The 23,062-nt window shown below is 40.5% G+C and overlaps 1 protein-coding gene and 1 long non-coding RNA gene across 2 annotated transcripts in view; one reads left to right on the forward strand and one right to left on the reverse strand.

Moving 5' to 3' along the window:
- cdh23 (cadherin-related 23) overlaps positions 1 to 23,062 on the reverse strand; it is a 243,773-nt gene that overhangs the window by 111,852 nt on the left and 108,859 nt on the right. The window contains exon 9 of the mRNA XM_034100803.1: positions 21,320 to 21,398. Within this exon, the coding sequence (XP_033956694.1) occupies positions 21,320 to 21,398 (79 nt within the window). The remainder of the gene's footprint in view (positions 1 to 21,319; positions 21,399 to 23,062) is intronic.
- Positions 8,788 to 10,268, forward strand: LOC139435217 (uncharacterized). Its single transcript, XR_011644499.1, has 3 exons — positions 8,788 to 8,848; positions 9,199 to 9,290; positions 9,672 to 10,268. It is a non-coding gene; the product is annotated as an uncharacterized lncRNA (long non-coding RNA).

Raw genomic sequence — 23,062 nt, forward strand, 5'->3', positions numbered from 1 at the left:
ACAGGAACTCCTCAGTGCTCTCACACACTGTTTAGCAGGATGATCTCCGGAGAGGTAAAAGAGCAAACATACTCAGCGAACTCATTCCCTGTCTATGTCAAAGTAAAAAAATATATGAATTTATTTAAAAAATAACAAATACCAGGTTGTCTAGATGAGAGTATGGACTGGGAGTGTTATGTGTTGGCCGACAGGTGCAAACCCGCTAAAACAGCACAAAAGATTTCCATAGGGAAAAACGTGCTGCAGTTTTAAAAAATGTATGGAACAAATTTGCCAAAACGCATGCAAATGAAGAAACCTCTTTACCAACTTGACAACCAACCCAGTCTCACGGCATTTCGTGTTCACCAACACAAATTTTAATCTATTGATTCGTGTTCACCAACACGATTTGCCCCTTTTTTTCGTGTTGCACAGCACGATTATAAAAGCAATGTATTTCTACTGCCTGCAGCACGTCTTTTTCTCCGGTCGGGTCGTGGGAGACCGGAAGCTGTGTGGTTCATAAAAACATGTTCTTACTCAATATCAAGCCACAATTATTGCTTTTATTTTAAATCGTATAATTTCTGACTTTTGTTGCCGTCTGTGAGGAAAATAAACGGGGCTCAGCGCCTCAGAATACGAAAATCTGTATTTTTAAATATTTTTTCCTTCTAATTCGTTATTCTTTTCAAAATAACACACTGTTATTTACTCACCAATAACACACAAGTATCCTTGCTTTTATTTATTGGTTTAATTCCATAATCTCGGGCTTTTTTGGTGTCCGTCAGGAACTGAATTTCAAAATAAAAATAACCGGAAACAGACGTAGGCCTATAAGGGACATTTCGAGCATCATTGCGATTGTCAACATTTCTGAGTTCAGGATGGCCGAAGACACTACACTACCCATAATCCCCAGCTATCGTTTAGGACTACAGTCCCCGTAAGGTTACGCAGAGCGTCAAACAGCTGTGTGAAATGGAACGAAACCACGGCAGATTATCCAAAACTGGAATCGAACACCCCCCCAGAACTACACATGCTGGCTCTTGTGTTTCGCAAAATGTTCTATGGGACGTCTCTACTGAACGTTTTCGTTTTTCCCACAATTAGAAGTTGCCAGTATTAAACACATTGGTGTTATCAAATGTAAAACATATAATTAATAAATGGGTGAAAATCACTTGTGTCCATAATGCGCAGCATTAATATATATATATATATATATATAATATATATGATATTGGCTATGCGGCTGTCTAACACACACACATTGCCAAATAAGGACTATGTGTGAGTTCCCCTCGATTCCATTGGCTCTGACGGTCAGAAAGAGATGTCACATGTCAACATCCAGCAAGGTGGGCCAGAGATATGGAAAATCCACCCAAATGGCCCCAGAAGAGGTTTTGTTTTGCTAAATCTGTCTAAAAAGGTCAAATATCACTTGTTTTGCATCAATCTTGATACAAGGTACTTAATATAGGTTGTACTTTGGATTCCTAAAGCTTTTAGTCTACTAACCCAGCATCCAAGGTTAGTTTTCACTATAAGTAAAACATATTTTTTGGACGGACACTATAATTTACAGTTTTTTTACCATGTTCAATCTGAATTTTCTTTAAAATAAAAAACATCTATATTGAATTTGACTTTTCTACATCCAACTCACAGGTTTATCATTATTAGATTATTAATTTAACCCTTTTAGAAGGGAAGATATGGTCATTTGTTCTGGGAATGTCATTTTCGAGCCTGAAACCTGAAAAATAGGCTTGGGGTTTAACAGGACCCCGCACAAGTTGCGTCAATTAGGAGAATGTTTCCTAAATGCTGCGCGTGTGTTGTCAAGTTGGTGACGATTTTTCTTTGGCAAAATTGTGTTTTTATAGTTGCTTCATTTGTTACACTTGAAGCGCGTTTCTCCTAATGGAAGTGCTGGGGCTGTTGTAGCGTGTTTGCACCTGCCGGCCACTGTATTTATGGGTTAAAACAAATACATTAATAATAAATAAGGGAGACTGTGGCTCAGTTAGTGAGTGAGTCGCTTTGGGTAAAATGGTCTAACAAGGTGACACGTAGGCCTAATGTAAATAAAAAACGTAGAATAACTACTCGTTAAGACGATTATTGCTACCTAGGTTAAATAAAATGACATCAATATCATAAAACATACAAGCAGTGGAACAAAATATTTCAAATCAATTAGGAAAACACCACTGCTGAATTCACATCGTGTTATCGCAGTAATTATTTCTAAGCAGGGCACAGTATGAACCTTGAGTTGCAGTTCGAGGGATTAAAAATGACTTTCTTCAGATAGTTTATAGTAATAGCTGAGGTCTAGACTACAGAGAAACATGGTCAGATGGTGAGTCTACAGTGCACAACGGCTGAGGTCAACAGATTAACCCATGCCTGTGTTCCCTGCACCCCTCGCACTGCTCTATTATTGCCATGTATCTAGCCTGGAATGGAGAGGAGGTAAGCTACAGAGAGTGCACAAAGGGGGTGTAGAAATGGGAGGCAGGCCAGCAGAGAGAGCAGCGCCCTGGGGTAATTAGCCTGGATTGAGGCCAAAAGGTGGAGAAAGGGGTGAAACGGCAACAACTACTGCTGATTACATCCAGCTTACATAATCTATTTAATTGTGGATCTGGAGAAAGGTGTGAGTGCAGTGCGACTAAAAAAACAAACGTATACGTCATACTTTAAATTCAAGGTTACTCAAAAAAGATTAGTCAGCATGGCATTGACTGTGCCTTTAAGTTTCGATTTCTAATCACTTTATTTTGCGGATTACACACCTACTGTATGGTTAAGGTTTGATAGATTTTAGAGAAAGATCATAGTTAATTCTACTTCTTAAGTTTGTTCGATTGATGTTTGTTGACAGTTCAAATAAAACGACATATTTTCAACTTGTTTTGTTTGTCTGTTCGGGAAAGCTGTAGCATGAGCTAAGGAAGAACCCATTCAATATTGGAGTTATCATAATCATGGGGCAGATACATCCATTAGGCTTCACTTTGCAACATGCATTCATGTGGTGTCAGAATACTGAACATATGTGTTCCCAAAAAAAGAACGCTCTTAGCAATCAAATACAACACACCTTCTTTGCTCATGAACACAATGATGTCCAAACAGCGACTCCCCAACTTGGCAAACGGGAAGCATCTGAGAAGCATATGAAGGCAGCATTGGCGAAGGACTGCAGTAGGTGTATCATTTGTTGTCGTAAGATTAAACTTGGAAAAATATGACCCTGTTTTTTTGTCATTATCAGTGAAGAAAGCTGACACATTCATTCCAAAATGTCCATTTTGCCTGCTTAGCAGAGGTACGAGTTGACGTTAATAATGCACGGTGGTGGTAGTTTGGGGGGGGGGGGGGGGGGGGGGGGGGGGGGGGGGGGAATGTGCAACGGTACTCTCAGTGTGGGCATCATGCCTGTAAATTGGTTTGTCAGCTTCAGTGGCCTGACTTGCATGCCAATCCACTCCAACAGCCGCTCCTTACCCGGACGACTGGGCACTCACCTGGCCAAGTGCGAGTGGGTTTTCTCACACACGCACACACACAACACAGTGACACACACACACACACCCACATCGTTGTGCTGTAATGTACATGTGCACGGTTACAGCAGACTGTTGGTTTTACCCTCTGTATGCAAGAGGATTTGACTTACTGCTTCAGGTTCCACAGAGCGGCTGTCCATCTCTCTGACCAAAGCGACAGACTGAAATTATGCAGCGACTCAGAAGTCCCACTGAGAGGAAAATATAATCATATTCTAATTGCTGATAGAAAGTGTTCAAGTGATCTGCCAGGACACTGTGATTAGATCAGGGGGGGCGGGGGGCGGGGGGCGGGGGGGGAATTGCTGTACTCAGTGCACACAGTCAAATTCAGCAAAAATAAATGGATGGATATCCTCATGGATTCATCCTCCTATTATACACACATGCATTTCCAAACATTTGGACTACCTATGTTGCAAATGTATTATCTTTTTGATTTACACACGGCATCAATTGCACGTCTGTCCGTCCTGGGAGAGGGATCCCTCCTCTGTTGCTCTCCCTGAGGTTTCTCCCATTTTTCCCTTTAAACTGTGGGTTTTCTCTGGAAGTTTTTCCTTGTACGATGTGAGAGTCTAAGGACAGAGGGTGTCGTATTGTCATACTGATATTCTGTACACACTGTGAAGACCACTGAGACAAATGTAACATTTGTGATATTGGGCTATATAAATAAACATTGATTGATTGATTGATTGATAAATGCAAACTTATTTTTTGCCTTTGATATTCAGACTAAAAGCAGGTGTGTGTGTGTGTTTGTGTTTATCTTTTCTGAATTATTATGCAGATAAGGTGTGAAAGTGTGTGTGTATCAGAGTGCATAACTGGCAGAGTTTGATTCTATGATGTGAGACTCCGGGGGTTTAGCCATGCTCTCACATTACTGACAGTACTGGACTGGATAATGAGAAAACATGCCATAATTTTGTCTAGTGCAGAGTACTCAAATGCAATCGCACATACACACACAGATAAATAAATGCCCACAAGCAAGGACGCACACACCAAAGCAGCCATTATTTCCTCGTGGTACACATTTAGTATGTGTGCAATAGCTTTAATAGCTGATATTACAATCACGGGATAAAAGTAATCCGATCATTTGCCACCTTGAAAATCTCAGCATTACTGTACCAAAGCAGAAAGAAAAGCATGGGTGCGGATTTCATTTGATCTATTGACAAACACATTTAGATTCTTGTGTCATGAACAATAAAATGAACGCTCATTTACTGAGAACAGTTCCCTCATTGAAATTCCACTTCTTACAAAGAGCAAATGGGTGAATGCAGAAAGGGAAAAATAGAAAGGTCAGGAATGGGAAAGTGGATTGAGTCGTAAAAGTGGAAAACATACGTGTAGCTATTATGTAAGGGTTGCCCAAGAGAACAGAAGAAGAAAAGGCATTTGATTTGATGAGCTCAATCGTGCGTGCGACAAGTGGATGACAATGACTTTCCCCGAGCAATGAGCTTTTAAGGACAGCCGCAGCAGGAGTTCTGCAAGTGTAATCGCCATGACTAAGCCAGTGACAACTGTTTCCTCTAGTTTGTGACAACACTATGGGGGCGTTGGAACATTCTAGTAATATGATATGGCATGCAGCCAGTGCTCAGAGTCTTGGGGCTAAGATTGTGTGTATTTTGTTAAATGTACACAAATTAGTGTCACTTTTAAGGATTACGCCTACAGATAAATGATATTTGATGATGAGGTTTCAGTTAGTGTCTTCAAACCACACGCACTTCTGAACCTTCATGATTGGCTCCTCACATACACTGACTTGGTTGCGCACATGCTCATCTGTGCATTAACACACACCCCTCAGTGTCTGACAGCTACCAGTGCATTTGTATGTGTTTGTGTGTGTGTGATGCAGACTGATAATGGCCCTGTGGGTGTCTTGCCATTGGCAGGCGAGCTGAATTTCATGAATACTCAATGAAGTTGATTCATCAAAAGTTTTTCTTCAAAAAAGGTTCAAGGACAAATATTCTAAAACAATACATGGAGGATGAAAGCAAAAATGTCCTTTTTTGCAAAGGTATCGCAATCTGTTTGGTTGACATAGATGGTAAGATACACTTCTACAGATGTGTACAGATGTGTTACTTCCATAGCTACCAGTCTGCTTTATCAGAAAGGTGTCAATGTCAGAAACAGTGAAGCCACAGTTAGACTGCATTTAATGTCAGAGTGGATGAGGATAAACATGTGTCGTTGTTTACATTCTGTTACATTACTGTAGGGTGAGTGATGCATTACTTAATGCTCCTCATCTGTGAAGCCATGTCACACACACTGGGTGTATTAGGTGTGAAAACATTTACAAATATTTAGTTACTAAAATGTCCTTGACAATCCTCATCATGTCTAAATGTCATTATATTGCCTTAGTCTATGACATGAAGCTGGGGCTGTGCCTCAGTGTTTGAATACCCAGCCCCTGCAGTTAGTGTGTGATGAAGTCAATGATGATGTGTGTTGTAACAGCGCTGTCTAACACTGTTGTTACTTGAAGCGAACAGTCTACTGAGGGTAAACTATCAAATTGATGGTTCAATAAGTGAAACCATTGCTGTTTTAATAGGTGCACTTGACAATTGAAAAATACCAACACTCCATGAAAATTATTAGATATTCTCATTAAAGTAATAGATCTATTAGTCCAAACAGAATAGTCTCTCAGTCCTTATCAGTCGGCCATTTCCCGGTATAGGAGGTTCTCACTGTTGAATAACTCCAAAGACAACTGTACGTTTTAAGACTTTACTTCTCTACGACAATAACAACTGTTACATCTCTGAAAATACAACCAGAGGACACCCGCCTCTCGCACAGACGCAAAGGGTAAGGAAACCTTAACACTCACTATCACCCAAGTTGCTCACATGTCTTTGAAGCACTTTACCCAAAGCACCAGTGACAGTTACCTGCTTTATACCTCACCTCTTTTCTTTTAGTAATGGTCTTATCACTCACTTAGAATAAACTGTACTACAGATTGAGTACTTCCTCCATTCCAGATGACACAGTATAAACTTAAACGATTCTCAACCTGGTCACAGCCAACACTATTGATTCACAATTGTCAGCTCTCTCATGGAAAATAATCAAACTGAGGCATTGATTACTGGCTGTGATCTATCAGTTCAAGGTGTCACATGTTGTCTATTAAACAAAGCTTTAAGCTGGCAGTGTCTTATCTATTGGCTTGTTTGTTCACGTGTGTGTGTGAGACCTTCTGTCTCCCTCTCTAAAAGTAGCCTACAGTACTTGGGATTTAACCTCCCATCTGATTTTTTGTTGCAGTTTGCTCGTCAATACAAACATCTTTTTCTGCACACTGTACAAAACAACAGCTGGGTGGAAGACAGAGGCAGAGGAGATTGGGTTTGGCATCTGTAAATGTGCATGTTCAGAAGCAGATAGCTGAGGATAACAATTCACAGCCAGGCAGCAACCCCTTTATCCTGTCGATAAATGAAGATAGAAGGAGAAGGTCTAACAGCAAAAGATAAAGCTGATATATATGTTAAGGATATCATTTTAATAAAAAACTTTTTTTTAAGGTGAAAACAAACAACAAATGAGACTAGAAAATGCATTTCCTGCTGAAAATGCGTGAGAATGCTGTAAACTGTGTACATTTGTTGCTAAATTTAGCTGAAAATGCAGAAAAAGCTGAATATGTTATTAGTTGAATTGTCTCTGTCGCTGCTTTTAGCTACAAAAACCAAGTAAGTGTGTTGCTGAACTTAGCGGAGATATGCAGAAAAGTGAAATGATTTGAATCGAAATTGTTACAGCTCAAAAGCATTGCAATGACTTTGTTGAAAACTTGAAAGTGAAATGTTAAACTGGAAGAGTAGGAAAAACAGTGAAGAAGCTTAATATTTAAAAGAAAATGTTTTAAAAGGTATAAAGAACAAAATGTATAGCCTCAATGTCCTGAAATAGCTGAATAATGTAATAGTTGAATGGTTTCTGTAGCTGAAAGTAGGCTGAAGGAGTTAGATATCAGATGTACGTAGTAGTGAATGAATGTGTATTAAGAAGAGAAAAGAAAGTAAAAAGGCTTTGAAAAGCATCAGAATATTTTAACTGCAAACTTTTGACTTTTGGTCTTGTGATCATTTTAAAGTTGGAATGAAGTCTCTAGCTGAAAGTATGTGGAAGGAGGAGCATTTGGCGCAAGGTGTAGGTAAAAGAGGATTTCAAGGTTCCTCCCATTGAGTTACATGTTAAAAAAAGAGTTTAAAAAGCTGAATATTTCAAAAAGTATAACATATTTTGAAAAAATGTGCTGAAAAGGCTGAAATAATAAGATATAAAGGTTCGAAGAACAGCATTCCACTAATTAAGGGGCAGTATGGAGGATTCCTACTGAACCTTGGTAAATGTAATCTAATCTTTTTTCATTTCTTGATTATAATTTGACTGTTAATTTGAACATTGAACATTAAGATCTGATTTTGTATGATTTATGATCAGAATGTGTTGTGTGATACTAAGTGCATGCAACTGTGGGATTAAATGAATGAATGAAAAGATGTGTGTAGTGAGGAGTCTGCTGTATGAGACAGTATCATAGCCCAGTGAGGTCTGACTGGACCTGATGTTAACACACCTGCTCGGCTCGACTAGAGTCGACTAGACTTTGAATTGTGTTGTGAGCAGTGTCCCGCAGACTATCTGCTTTCTCCAAGAGATTACATAGCCACAGGCTGCGGAGAGCCTCAGAGCGTCTAATTGAAAACGCTGAGAAATCCTAGCGATGCGGCATTCACAATAAGAGCTCCCCATAGAATAACAGGTATTAGCCTTGTCCATATTACAGCACGTGTGCTGATAGGAGTGAGGCACTATGGAATCAGAGCATCAGGGTGTAGCAGTACAGGATTTGTGTGAAAAGGCAGGTGAGGGGAAATAATCCCCTTTACTGCTTATCAGTTTGTCCAGACGGGAAATGGCGTATGCATGCACGTCTGACCTGTATGCTCAGAGGAGGCTGGGACACCAGGCCAGTCGACTCCCTCAGATCAGTGGCACAGGACAGAGTCATGTGACTCACATCTTTGGCAGGGCAGACAGGGGGCTCACAGGCTTCCCCAGGAAAACACCATGGAAGTCAGTGGACGCCTGTGGCTACATAGATATATATAAACACTAGATGGCTCATGGGAGATTTTCCAGCATAGCTGACCGGCCGCCATCTTGCTACAGTCAACAGTTACTCTGATTCGCGTTATGGTAGCTGTTGTAAGGTGAGTGATCTGCACAAAAATACTCTTAACTCACTGAAATCTTGACTGATTTACAAACGGTTTGGTTTATTAGAAACATGATTAGCATGGCTATGATACAGGATGCTTGGACATGTTGAAATTGCAGCTTTTCTTTGTGTATGTGGTTGTATTTATTAGCTGGCTAATAACAAGAGGCTGTCAGTGAGACCTAGTATTACAAAGTTGACCCACAACTCCACCAGTGGGAGAGGCAGAACTGCTCTTTCTTTCAACACAACTTAAGTTACACATGATTTCTTCCAAGTGGTTTGGCTTGTTAAAAACATCTTGCATTATGATACAGGAATTTGCTGGCTTTGTGTTTACAGAAGTACCTGACTATGCCGGACTTTTGTGCAGCCTACGGATGCTCTAATCACCGCAGTCTGGAAACAAGAACCCGTGGGATCACCTTTCACGTGTAAGATATGACAATATTATGACTACAATTAGGATAATCGTTAATTACTTAGTGGATGTATGTACATTACAAGTCCTGCTACACAGGATCAGTGGGGCTATGTGAGATAATAGTATTGCAAGATTGTTGTTGACCCAGCCTCTTTAGAATATGTTGTTACCATTTCTTTACACAATTATTTAATGTTTCTATTGGACACCTTTTTTATTACTCTTAGTGTGGTTGTCTTATTCTTAAAGTAGGCTATACATACATGCATACATACCAAAAATATGATAATTTCGGTGTGTATTTTTGTCCTACCCTTAATGTTAAAGGAAAGAAGGGAGGAACATGTTGACAATAATTTATATATCTGGCTACCTTTCTCATGTTTTTAAGGTTTCCCAAAACCAAAGAGAGGAGGAGGCAGTGGGAACTCGCCCAAAGAAGGGACGGTTTTGTTTCCTGTGACAGGACACTGCTCTGCAGTGAGCACTTCAGGAGTGAGGAATTTGACCGGACAGGAGACGCAGCACTATGTTCCCCACATATGTTTATGTTTGCTCAGTCTAATAAACCCATAACATGGTTGTGAAAGAATACCAAAGCTGAGGCTGGACGGTGATTGATTGTTGGTGTGCCATGTGTTCTTCTTAATAATAATAATACATTTATTTTGGGGGGCCGCCTTTCATAACACCCAAGGACACATAGGATAGTTTATGTTTAAATTGTTCCCTATATTGCATAGGGGCAATATAGGGAACAATTTAAACAGTGGATTTTGTGATATATCAGCCGGGGTGAGACAAGACAAACCACAAATGGACTACAGAAGGACACATGGTACAGATTATTCTTGGTCTTTTTTCAATAACATATTTCAAAGGTTCTGGATTTGTTTACAAATCTAGAAACTAAATACAAAACTAGGATGATATGAAGATCTCATGTCAAAAATAATTGTGATAAATTAGACAGAACTGGCCTGTCTGTGAGCACATTTTCTGTTGGTTTGGTTCTTCTGATAAAGGTGTGAATATCTAAATAATATACCAACATATGCTATTGTCATTAGTTGTGTCCCTGTTCTTAAAGCTAAGGCATTGCTAAATTAACAACTCTTGGCTTACAGAGTGGTAACATGAGACCGATTTTTATATATAAAATATAAATGTATTTTAATTTTATAATTTATTTGAAATATTAACAATATAATAAAATAAATGGAAATATATACACCGGCAAATATTTAATATAAATACCTTGTGTGTGTGTATATAGCTATTGCTTTATCTGATTAATGTTATTTTCATATGAAAGTCCATGATTATAAGTATGCAGTATCATAACTACATCTTTGATGTTTATAAAAAACCAAACCGTTTGAAAATTGGTTGAAAATTGAGCAAGCTATGGTTATTTAAATAGTAAACCATAATGTTATGAATGAGAGAACTGCCTGTAGCAAGATGGCGGCCAAGTGGCAACGTCGGTCTCAATTGGCCAGCAGCGCGGGTGAGTCATCTAGTGTTTATATATATCTATGTGTGGCTACACTCTGTCAGGGCATAATGAGGTCTCAGTCTGTAGCATCTGACAAACTTCCCAATACTGTAGGATTTATTGAGTAAATAGGGAAATCGAGTTATAATCTTTTATCAATTTGGCCAATTATTCTGCTTGGGTTGCTGAAAATTAAAATCCAATGCGGTCATGCAAGAGATTGTAAGAACTTGGATGATTCTGGGTCAATTTCTTTGCTGCAGTTTCTCAACATGGGAAGATGCAATGAGAGGGGAAGCTTCATCTAAAAAGAAAGAAAATGGTAGGGATGGAAAAGGGCTTAAAATGGGATTAGTTTAGCTTGTGTGTGACAAAAGAGATAGAAACAAGAACACACAGATAAAAAAGAGGCCGATATGAAAGGCTCTGGATGTCCTTTCATTCTTGGCTGATTTTTTTCCTGTTTGTTCTTACACTAGTATTACAGCACAGTAAAGACACAAACAAAGTTTACACAGGGGTTTAACTCATATCCTGACTCTTGGACAGACTGGATTGCTAACATCTCTCTGATAGATCTTTTCAGTTCCGTAAAGTTTATGTCTATCAATCAATCAATCAATGTTTATTTATATAGCCAAATATCACAAATGTTACATTTGTCTCAGTGGTCTTCACAGTGTGTACAGAATATCAGTATGACAATACGACACCCTCTGTCCTTAGACCCTCACATCGTACAAGGAAAAACTTCCAAAGAAAACCCACAGTTTAAAGGGAAAATGAGAGAAACCTCAGGGAGAGCAACAGAGGAGGGATCCCTCTCCCAGGACGGACAGACGTGCAATAGATGCCGTGTGTAAATCGAAAAGATAATACATTGACAACATAGGTAGTCCAAATGTTTGGAAATGCAGGTGTCTATAATAATAAGAGGAATCCAGTCTATTGGGCCAAATATAGAGCGCAGGTAATCCAGTTAATAGCTCCAATAATTAAGCCAATCGAAATGGATTGTTCACCCTCAGTAAACAGTTTGTTACAGAGAACAACACTATAGGAATGATGTGAAAGAGATGAGTTTTATGCAACTAACCTGCTACGCTCTGGCTACAGTCTAACCGATAAAGCATTACACACCTTGACCATATTTGGATTGGCCTGTATGTCAGATGTATCTCTTACGGACATGATCAAAACCAAGTAATGTGTTCACCAATGAGCAGTACACCAACACATGTGCATGAGTATGATGGTTTGTCTGCACTTTTCCAACAGAACCACGTTATTATTATTAAGAAGTTACTGTCTGTTTGAAAAATATGTTTAGCATAAAAGCGCAATACAAGTTGCATGTAACTGTATGTTAAAGATATCTTACTTAGAATATTGATAATACATATTGTTAAAATGAAGGAAATGTACATTGATGATTTTATTTGGAAAATGAACAACCAGGGACAAACAATATAGCTCTAAACCAACATGTTTTAGACATAGTCAAAGAATACTCACTAACACAAGTACAACTCGAGCCTACTCGAAAACAGAACATAATAGACTTGATATTCACTTAAAATCAAACGCTCGTGCAAAATGTGCAAACAATACCAGGCATATCAGATCACTGTGCTGTCATGATGGACTCTAGTATTCATCCTGTATATACAAAGAAAGCCCAGAGAAAAATGTACACATTTTCATTAGCAGACTGGGAAGCCATTCAAACTGAGCTGGAAGTGTTCAGCACAGAATTTGTTAGAACAGAAAACCAGCAAACTGTGAATGACAACTGGAATATGCTCAGAGACTAACTGTTGGAACAGATGGATAAGCATATCCCGACCAAGTTCACTACCACACGGCACAACCTGCCCTGGCTCACTCACTGCATGAAACACCAAATAAAAAATAAAAATAAGTTATACAACAAAGCCAAGCGATCAGGCAAAACTCGTGATTGGGAAAACTTCCGCAACCAAAAGAAAAATGTTCAAAATAACCTTCGCCGTGCACACTGGGACTATATCGAAAACACACTCACCCAGAGTCTTGCTGAAAACAATACCAGATTATTCTGGAAATATGTGTGAGAGTGTGGAGCGGACAACATTGGAGTCTCCCCTATTAGAGAGGGTGAAGACCTCTACAGTAGCAGCAAAGACAAGGCTGAACTCATCAACAAACAATTTAAATCTGTATTTATTAAGGATGATGGTAGCCAGCCCTCTATATCAGGAGATCCAGCCCCGCAGATAGAAGACCTGATCATCACGACTGAAGGAGTGACCAAACTACTGGCAAATATTAAGATCAACAAGGCTAGCAGATGGTCTACCCAATTGTATACTCAAAATGCTGGCCCCCCGACAGCATTTTGAGTATACAATTGGCCCACTGCTCAAGTGCGTATTCACGCAGTCACTGCAAACAGGAAATCTACCTGATGACTGGCTGCAGGCAAACGTTACGCCTATATTCAAGAAAGGGGACCGGCACACCGCTGCAAATTACAGACCAGTTTCCCTGACAGTAGTATGTTGTAAACTCCTGGAACAGATCATTTGCAAACACCTGTTGAATCACCTGGAAAGGCATAATGTTCTCATCCCGTTCCAGCATGGATTTCGACAAAACCCTTCGTGTGAAACTCAACTCCTAGTCACAATGCATGACCTGGCAAAATATCATGACCAGAAATTGCAAGTCGATGTGGCAATCCTTGATTTCTCAAAGGCTTTTGACACGGTTCCAAATAAGCGCCTGTTGCTAAAGCTGGCCCACATGGGTATAACCGGCCCAATACTTGATTGGACCACAACCTTTCTCGTGCAAAGAAGCCAACAAGTAGTTGTAGAAGGGGTGAAATCAAGTACAGTTCACGTTGACTCTGGTGTTCCACAAGGCACTGTGCTGGGTCCATTGCTTTTCTTATGCTACATTAATGACCTGCCATCACATGTAGCATCTACAGTGCGGTTATTCGCGGATGACTTCCTGCTCTACAGGCCTATTAAAAATGGAAGTGACCAAGAAGACCTACAGGGTGACCTGACTAGACTTCAGGAATGGGCTAACACTTGGGGAATGTGCTTTAATACTAGTAAGTGCTACATCCTACAAACAAGCAGATCAACAAACCCGCAAATTAAAAACTATACTCTATGTGGCCAGGTGTTAAAAGAGGTGACCCACCAGCCTTATCTTGGGGTAGAAATCCATAACAACCTGACATTTGGCCAACACATTGGCCAAATTGTAACACAGGCAAACCGTTCGCTCGGCTTCCTACGCCGGAACCTGCGACGCTGTCCCCAGAAACTGAAGGAGACAGCCTAGTACGTTCTGAACTAGAGTATGCCAGCTTGGTCTGGGACCCCTAGACTGATAAAGACAGTGATGCCCTGGAATCAGTACAAATAAGAGGTGCAAGATTCATTTTTGGAGATTATGAATGGGACAGCAGTGTCACAGAAATGCTCAAGCGGTTGAACTGGGTGGAATTAAGTGAAAGGCGGCGATTGGCTTGTTTGGTTCTCTTCTTCAAGATTGTCCATAACATCTCAGCCATTAATGCATCAATGTACTCCCAGAGCCAGTTAGAAGAAGTGCAACACGCAAAGCCAACTCTTTGAACTTCGAGCGAATTTTCGCAACTAGTGACACTCTTAACTACTCCTTCTTTCCGAGAACAATCAGAGAGTGGAACTTGCTACCAGAAGAAGCTGTCATCGCAGAAACCGTGGAGTGCTTTCGGCAAATTTTAAGAGACATTTAGCGGGGATCATCCATCCCCCACTGAGCGTGATACCTCTGGGTTCTGCTCAGTATTAATCCAGATCCAGATCCAGATGCACATTTGAATGTCACTCTTTATTGGACAAGGAAATATAAGATGTCACTTTAGCCAATCTTATTTGTTACAGTGTATCGTGCACCAGGTCCTTATTCAGAATTCTTATCAGAATTCTCTGAGTTTTTATCAACTTTGGTTCTTAAAACAGACAAAGTAATTATCGTAGGTGACTTTAATATTCATGTTGACGATGATAAAAATAGCCTTACTGTTGCATTTAACTCTATATTAGATTCTGTTGGTTTCTGTCAGAGTGTAAATAAACCAACCCACTGCTATAATCACACTCTCGACCTTGTTCTGACTTATGGTATTGAAATTGAGCAACTATTAGTCGAACCGCATAATCCTGCTTTATCCGACCATTTCTTAGTAACTTTTGAAGTATTATTACGAGACTACAAAGCATTAGTCAAAAGCTCTTGCAGCAGAAACCTATCTGTTAGTGCTATAGCCACATTTAAGGAAGAGATTCCACCAATACTTAACTCGATAGCATGTCTGCATGTAGGGGAGGAAACTTATACAAAATGTACACCACCCCAAATTGATCATGTTGTTGATAGTGCTATAGATGCGCTGCGAATAAAATTAGACTCTGTTGCTCCTTTGAAAAAGAAGAAAATAAAACAACATAGATTAGCTCCATGGCATAATGCCCAAACCCGCAAAATAAAGCAAAAGTCTAGACAACTTGAAAGGTTATGGCGTTCCACTAAACTTGAAGAATCTCGTTTAATTTGGCATATTACTCTCAATGAATATAAGAAAGCAGTGCGTAAAGTGAGAGCAGCCTACTACTTTTCATTAATAGATGAGAATAAGAATAATGCAAGATTTCTTTTCAGCACTGTAGCCAGGCTGACAGAGAGCCACAGCTCCATTGAGCCTTCTATTCCCATAGGACTCAGTAGTAATGATTTTATGTGCTTTTTTAACGATAAAATTGTTACTCTTAGAAACAAAATTAATGACCTCTTGCCTTTGACCAGTATAGTGTTATCAACAGCTCCCGGAAACGTAAGTTCTAATATTACACTAGATAGTAAACTAGAATGCTTTTCAGCCATAAACCTTGAACAATTACATTCAATGATTCTCTCTTCTAAACCATCAACGTGCATGTTAGACCCAATTCCAACTAAGCTGTTGAAGGAAGTTTTTCCATTAATTAGCACTTCTTTATTAAATATTATGAATATGTCTTTATTATCAGGCTATGTTCCACAATCATTCAAAGTAGCAGTGATAAAACCGCTTCTTAAAAAGCACAACCTCGATCCAGAGATTTTAGCCAACTATAGACCTATTTCTAATCTTCCGTTCCTCTCAAAGATTCTTGAGAAAGCGGTCGCAAAACAGTTGTGTGATTACTTAAAAAACAATGATTTATTTGAAGATTTTCAGTCTGGCTTTAGAACACATCATAGCACAGAGACAGCTCTGGTTAAAGTCACAAATGACATTCTAATAGCCTCAGACAAGGGACTTGTCTCTATTCTTGTTTTGCTCGATCTCAGTGCTGCATTTGATACTATCGACCATGATATCCTATTGCAAAGACTAGAGCACTTAGTTGGCATACAGGGAACTGCTTTAGGCTGGTTTAGGTCCTATCTATCTGAACGCTCTCAGTTTGTACGTGTCAACGATGAATCTTCCACGCAAACCAAAGTTAGCCATGGAGTGCCACAGGGCTCAGTGCTCGGACCTATTTTGTTCACATTATATATGCTTCCGTTAGGCAATATTATAAGGAATCATTCTGTAAACTTTCATTGTTATGCGGATGATACTCAACTATATTTATCAATCAAGCCTGATGAAATTAATCATCTAAATAAAATTCAAGACTGCCTTAAGGACTTAAAAACATGGATGACCTTAAACTTTTTGATGTTAAACACGACCAAAACTGAAGTTATTGTACTTGGCCCGAAGAATCTACGAAACAAATTATCTAAAGATATACTAACTATGGATGGCATTAATTTGGCCTCCAGTGAGACTGTAAGGAATCTTGGTGTTATATTTGATCAGGATTTATCCTTTAACGCCCACATAAAATCAATTTCAAGGACCGCCTACTTCCATCTACGTAACATTGCAAAAATCAGGCATATCTTGCCTCAAAACGATGCAGAGAAACTAGTCCATGCATTTGTTACTTCTAGGCTGGATTATTGTAACTCTTTATTATCAGGGAGTACCAAGAAGTCAGTCAAGTGGCTTCAGCTGATTCAAAATGCTGCGGCTCGTGTACTAACCAGAGTTAGGAAAAGGGACCACATTACTCCTGTTCTGGCTGCCTTACACTGGCTCCCTATAGAACACAGGATAGAATTTAAAATTCTTCTTCTCGCCTACAAAGCCCTTAATGGGCAGGCGCCATCTTACCTTAAAGAACTCATTATACCCTATTGTCCTACTAGGGCATTGCGTTCCAAGAATGCAGGGTTGTTGGTTATTCCTAGAGTCTCTAAAAGTACAGTGGGAGCCAGAGCCTTTTCTTATCAAGCTCCACATTTGTGGAATCAGCTTCCAGTTTGTGTTCGGGTGGCAGACACCCTATCCGTTTTTAAGAGTGCGCTTAAGACCTTCCTTTTTGATAAAGCTTATAGTTAGGGCTGATTAGATTCAGCCCCTAGTTTTGCTGATATAGGCTTAGTTTGTCGGGGGACATCTTACTTCTTCATTCTCTCTGTCTGTACCTGTGTACTCTCATGTTCCGATTAACCCAGCTTCCCCACATTTCTTTCTTTTTGGTGTATATATACGCCGGGATCCGGAGTCATGGATGATCCTGCGGTCCTGTGTCCTGGATCGCGAGCGCTGGATCTTGAGTCGTGGCTGTGGTCCTGGATCATCGGTCCTGGATGGATATCCTCGTGGATTCATCTTCCTATTATACACACATGCATTTCCAAACATCTGGACTACCTATGTTGCAAATGTATTATCTTTTCAATTTACACACGGCATCTATTGCACGTCTGTCCGTCCTGGGAGAGGGATCCCTCCTCTGTTGCTCTCCCTGAGGTTTCTCCCATTTTTCCCTTTAAACTGGGTTTTCTTCGGAAGTTTTTCCTTGTACGATGTGAGGGTCTAAGGACAGAGGGTGTCGTATTGTCATACTGATATTCTGTACACACTGTGAAGACCACTGAGACAAATGTAACATTTGTGATATTGGGCTATATAAATAAACATTGATTGATTGATTGACTAAACGCATGAAATAAAAAACATTTGTTTTACCATTAATGGGGGGAGAATTTGTTATTGTTGGAACATTGTGGAAAAAAACATGTATTTAGCCTATAGGGAGGTGTGATCAGTAGTGATTTTAGCGATCTAGATATACTGTATAATGAAAGCAGTAGGTCAGAGGTCACATACATCACACCCTGTGGAGTAGGGATGTACTAACATCAGAACCGCACCCCCCCCAGCATCTCTACTATCAAACAACAACAACAACAACTGTAACATTGGAGGCAAAGTATCTGTGATGGTATCTCTCGTACACAGCAAATCCCAGATCTGCCCTCTGATTGGAGGAGGGAGAGGAAATCCTCATCTTGAATCCCACAATCATTAACATAAATCACAGCTGCAATTAAAACCTCGTTTATCTTAATTACTGAACTAATGAGACGAGTCCCGCAGGAGCGAGCCGTGCTCTCCAAGGACACTCGGCGCGAGGAGCGGGAAGGCGAGGGGGGGGGGGGGGCGTTGTGCGGAGTCACACTTAAGTCTGCAAACAAGCATGCCCTCACTAATCTGACTGCAGCACAGCTCATGAGCCTGGATAGACAGAGACACATGTGAAAGTACAAGCACACACAGCGAACCACACAGGCATTTGGTAATTATCTGACAACCTTACCCTCCCACCTTTATCTAGTGGCGCCGCATCACCCTTCAACTTCCATTATCTATCAAACTTATAATGATTGTATCAAGCCTACAGTCACCATCTCCATAAGGGCTCGGTGCGGTGCTATAACTCTTGATTTTGCAACGACTGGGAATACATCGCAACACCTAATTAATGTCTTTTTAATGCTCTTCTCCTCTAGAGCTCAACTCAGCCCTTCAACTTTGCAGCAAACAGCAAATAACACACACACACACACACACACACACACACACACACACACACACACACACACACACACACACACACACACACACACACACACACACACACACACACACACACACACACACACACACACACACACACACACACACACACACACACACACACACACACACACACACACACACACACACACACACACACACACACACACACACACACACACACACACACACACACACACACAACAATAAAACATGTGGCAGCAGATGGTAAGTAAGACTGAGTAGGTGTGCACACTGAATAGGAGCGAAGTGTTTATGGTGAGCTCCATGAAAAAGTGGGCTGGGCTGTGCACTGTAGCATGGACTCTCACAAATAATACATGACGGCACACATGCTCTCTCTCACACACACAAACACACACACGCACACACGAGTAGAGTCAAATTCCTTCATTCAGCCGTAAGGTCAGGCAGTGACTCAGCAGATGGCATAACAATGAATATCTTCATCACCCACAATTCCCATGGTGCAGCAGGGCTGATCAAGCAGTGCCAGCCCTTATCAGCCAGCTGGCAACACTGGAGGCAGCGATGTCCTTCCATCCTGGCGCTGTGGGCTCGACAGGGGGCACGCAGAGTTTAAAGGATACAGTCTACATGCTGTAATCCTCCCAATGGTGTTTATCTCCACCACAGATCAATGTTTCAGACCTGAAGGATCTCCGAGGGATTGCTAGTCCTTCAGGAGCGAGGCGTTGATCGTGATGAAAATAAAACACCCTGCAGGGTTATTAAAGCAATATTACATCAGTGCATGGACCGCCGAGTCAAATATGTTGCGTTTCATCAGGAATATGGAGTTTACTAAGAGGGGTAATCAAAAACCTAAACAAAAGGACTGCATCTTACAGAAACCTGTTCAAACAGCCACATCCGGAAAATGTTTTGACAGGAACAAACAGAAGACATATGGATCAAATATTTAAATAACAGGTGTGAAGAGGTTCTCTTTCTGCATCACTAAGATATATGATAAAGACACATTCAGGTGCTTTAATGCCTATAAATAAGTCACAAATATCCATAATTCAATCATTTCCCATCATTAAAGTTATTTGATGGTCAAGTTACAATAGAAAATGATTTGTGGTAGCCATAAAGATAAATATATATGTAACCTTCTGTGTGCACATTATAAACACAAAAAGAAAGAGATGGAGTTTTATAGATGTTACAGCAAGAGTTATGTAGAGAATTGCCATTTTACTGAGCGTTGTTAACCTAGTTATGCTTAATCCATTGCAATCTCCCTGTGAGTTAGATAACCTGGTTATGTGTAAACATGACAACAGCATTAATCTGAGATGTGACTTAATGTAGTTATAAAATCAACACTGGAGAGAACGAAACCACAGCGTTAGCCACAACACACAATTCTCTGTTGCTTTTTGTAGCTTCTTTCCGTACAAGCTTTCCTCATCTAGTGTGGCCACATTTATCCATTCATGTATTTTTTTACACACGCTACACAAACAGTGGTGAGCGCAGCGATGTGTACTGAAAGTAACAGTTTGAGTGGTGGAAGTTAATGAGGAATGCTGTCCAGGTCACAATGAAGTGTAATTGGGCAAAACCCTCAGCATCACTCTTACGCTGAGTAAAACAGTGTGGTAACACTACAGCACAGAAATACAAATGGGCATAAAAACGTAACTTCTGCCAACACGTATTGCTTTTTCCACTTGCTCCTAGTACCAAAAACACAATTAAAGTTAATGTTAAAACTGCGAAAAGGATTTGGAATCATCTTCCTGTGACAACATAGATCATGCTAAATATTAAAGAAACTTGATAGGGAGAATCCTAGATAAAGATCACCAGCAACATCTAACTTAAAGCTCCTTGCCCTGAAGGGGAATATGCCCACTAAAATGTTAATGGAATCTGTTCATGAGTTGTGGAGATATCCTCCTGGTAGAGAGACAGACACAATAACTGGCAGGCACAACACACATCTTTGGCAGAGGTAAGAAAACTCTTGAGGAGTATTAAAGCAGGATCAGTTATAACCTTGTCAGCACTGTGCACACTGTAGCTTCCTCTCATCTCCTTTAGTTTAAAACTCTCAGGTATAGTAACACCTACACCAAATAAGGGTCTCATTAGCATGACATTTTATCTCAGCGCCTTTAATGCCGACGGCTTGCATGAGGTTTCTAGTAAAACAAATCGAACAACACACAACAAGTAGATAGGAACGGAACAAATCATGTGATCACAGTCTTCTGCCGAAGGTTACATTTGTCACTCTGACAAACCGTAATCCTGTTTTGATGGCAGGAGCCAACTTGTGAATGATAACACGAAATGAAGGCTGAGGCGCGCTCGACTGCACCAAACAGTGATTAATAACTGCTCATGGGAAACCTATTCTCCAATTCTGAGGCTGCTCTCTGCAGGTATTGACTAATGTGCTTGATGAGACTTGTCTATTATTGCTTGTGGGATTATGATAAGAGGTGATTGATTCCCCCTCTGTGTGCTGTGGGTGTCAGATTGATTATGTGACTCAGACCTGCGATGATGGTGTAGCCGATGCCCCTCGGTCGCCCAAGATCCTGGTCAATGGCTGTTATCTTACGCACGACGTGGCCCTACAGAGACACACACACACAAAAACATACTGTTACATAAAAGTACTCTCACAGTTGTATTTTTTACCGGCAGTGGAATCACTTTCATCTGACCTGTTATCGATGACAAGAAACCTAGTATCACAGTAAACAGCTATCGGAAAATTAAACGATCAGATTCCTATGACTTGTTTTTGCTCTTTGATACATGCAGAAAATAATGATAGTGGCATTTTTCATATTGAAAAAAATATGTGGATTTTTTGGCCATTCAGTTTGCAGTTAATCTGCAACTGGAGCATGAGATAGGAGACACAATATTTTACTGTGAAAATATGTATCATGAGTGAGCACTTTTCTCCCACACAAGACAATGGTTTTTGATGTAAGTGTAGTTTATTTCCAATGCCCCACTGCACTTCAGCCTGAAAAGGAACGTTAACAATGATTATGAAGGGTTTTGTTTGCTTTCATTTACCCTTTCTTGGTCTCTTAAACTCTCTGGCTTCGCCAAAGGGTCCTTACCTTGACACAACCACAGTATGACAGTTAAGGAAAAAATAGAAAAGGAAACACAGAGGGCTGTTTGAAAAGTCTTTGATCCGCTGAGGTTTCTTAGCCTTCGTGCCTCAATCAGACATGGTGGTGATACTTAAAAACCCCTGTGCTGCAGTGAGAGATGGAGAGGCCCTCCCTACTTCCCAATAGCTTTCCTCCTCTTCTCCCCCCACCCTCCTTTGCTCCATCACATCCCCCTCTTAGCTCTCTCACTCACACCCAGGCAAGCTGCCTCCCATCGATTCTGCAAATTGTGTCTACGGCATGTTTATGCTCCATTTCTGCCAAAGCATCTCCTGTCATTGACCAATTACAGGAGAATCAATTACAAGCCTTTTAGAGGAACTGATTCACACCAATCACAAGCTGAGAAGGAAACACACACACACACACACACAGAAGATTTAGGGACATACTAAGAGAGAAATAAGGGACAGCGAATGAGGAGAATAAGTGATGCTCAAGTAATGAGAGCAATATTCTCGAGCTGTCCACACAAGTGGAATATGTTCAATCAACCATCAAATGTGCAATCCCCCCTCCTGCAAACGTGCACACACACACACACACACACACACACACACACACACACACACACACACACACACACACACACACACACACACACACACACACACACACACACACACACACACACACACACACACACACACACACACACACACACACACACACACACACACACACACACACACACACACACACACACACACACACACACACACACACACACACACACACACACACTCCTTTTACATACATACATTTTCAGTCTTACACATATACATTCTCCTTTTACCAACCCACTATCTTCAGTCTGCGTACATATGACACGACTTTACACATTGGAAAATGCGTGCAATAGATATGCTAAAGTCCGATTTTGCGTGCCTATCATACGCCAACTATTCCCATTGAGTTCTGAGTCCGAGTTTTGCGTGCATATGAGACGCAACTGGATACGGTCGGGTCTGAGAAGACCGGAAGCTGTGTGGTCCATAAAAACATGTTATTACTCAATATCAAGCCGCGATTATTGATTTTATTTTAAATCGTATAATGTCGGACTTTTTTTGTCGTCCGTGAGGAAAATAAATGGGCTCAGA

The sequence above is a fragment of the Pseudochaenichthys georgianus genome, chromosome 15, assembly GCF_902827115.2.
Source record: "Pseudochaenichthys georgianus chromosome 15, fPseGeo1.2, whole genome shotgun sequence".
NCBI classification, from domain to species: Eukaryota; Metazoa; Chordata; class Actinopteri; order Perciformes; family Channichthyidae; genus Pseudochaenichthys; species Pseudochaenichthys georgianus.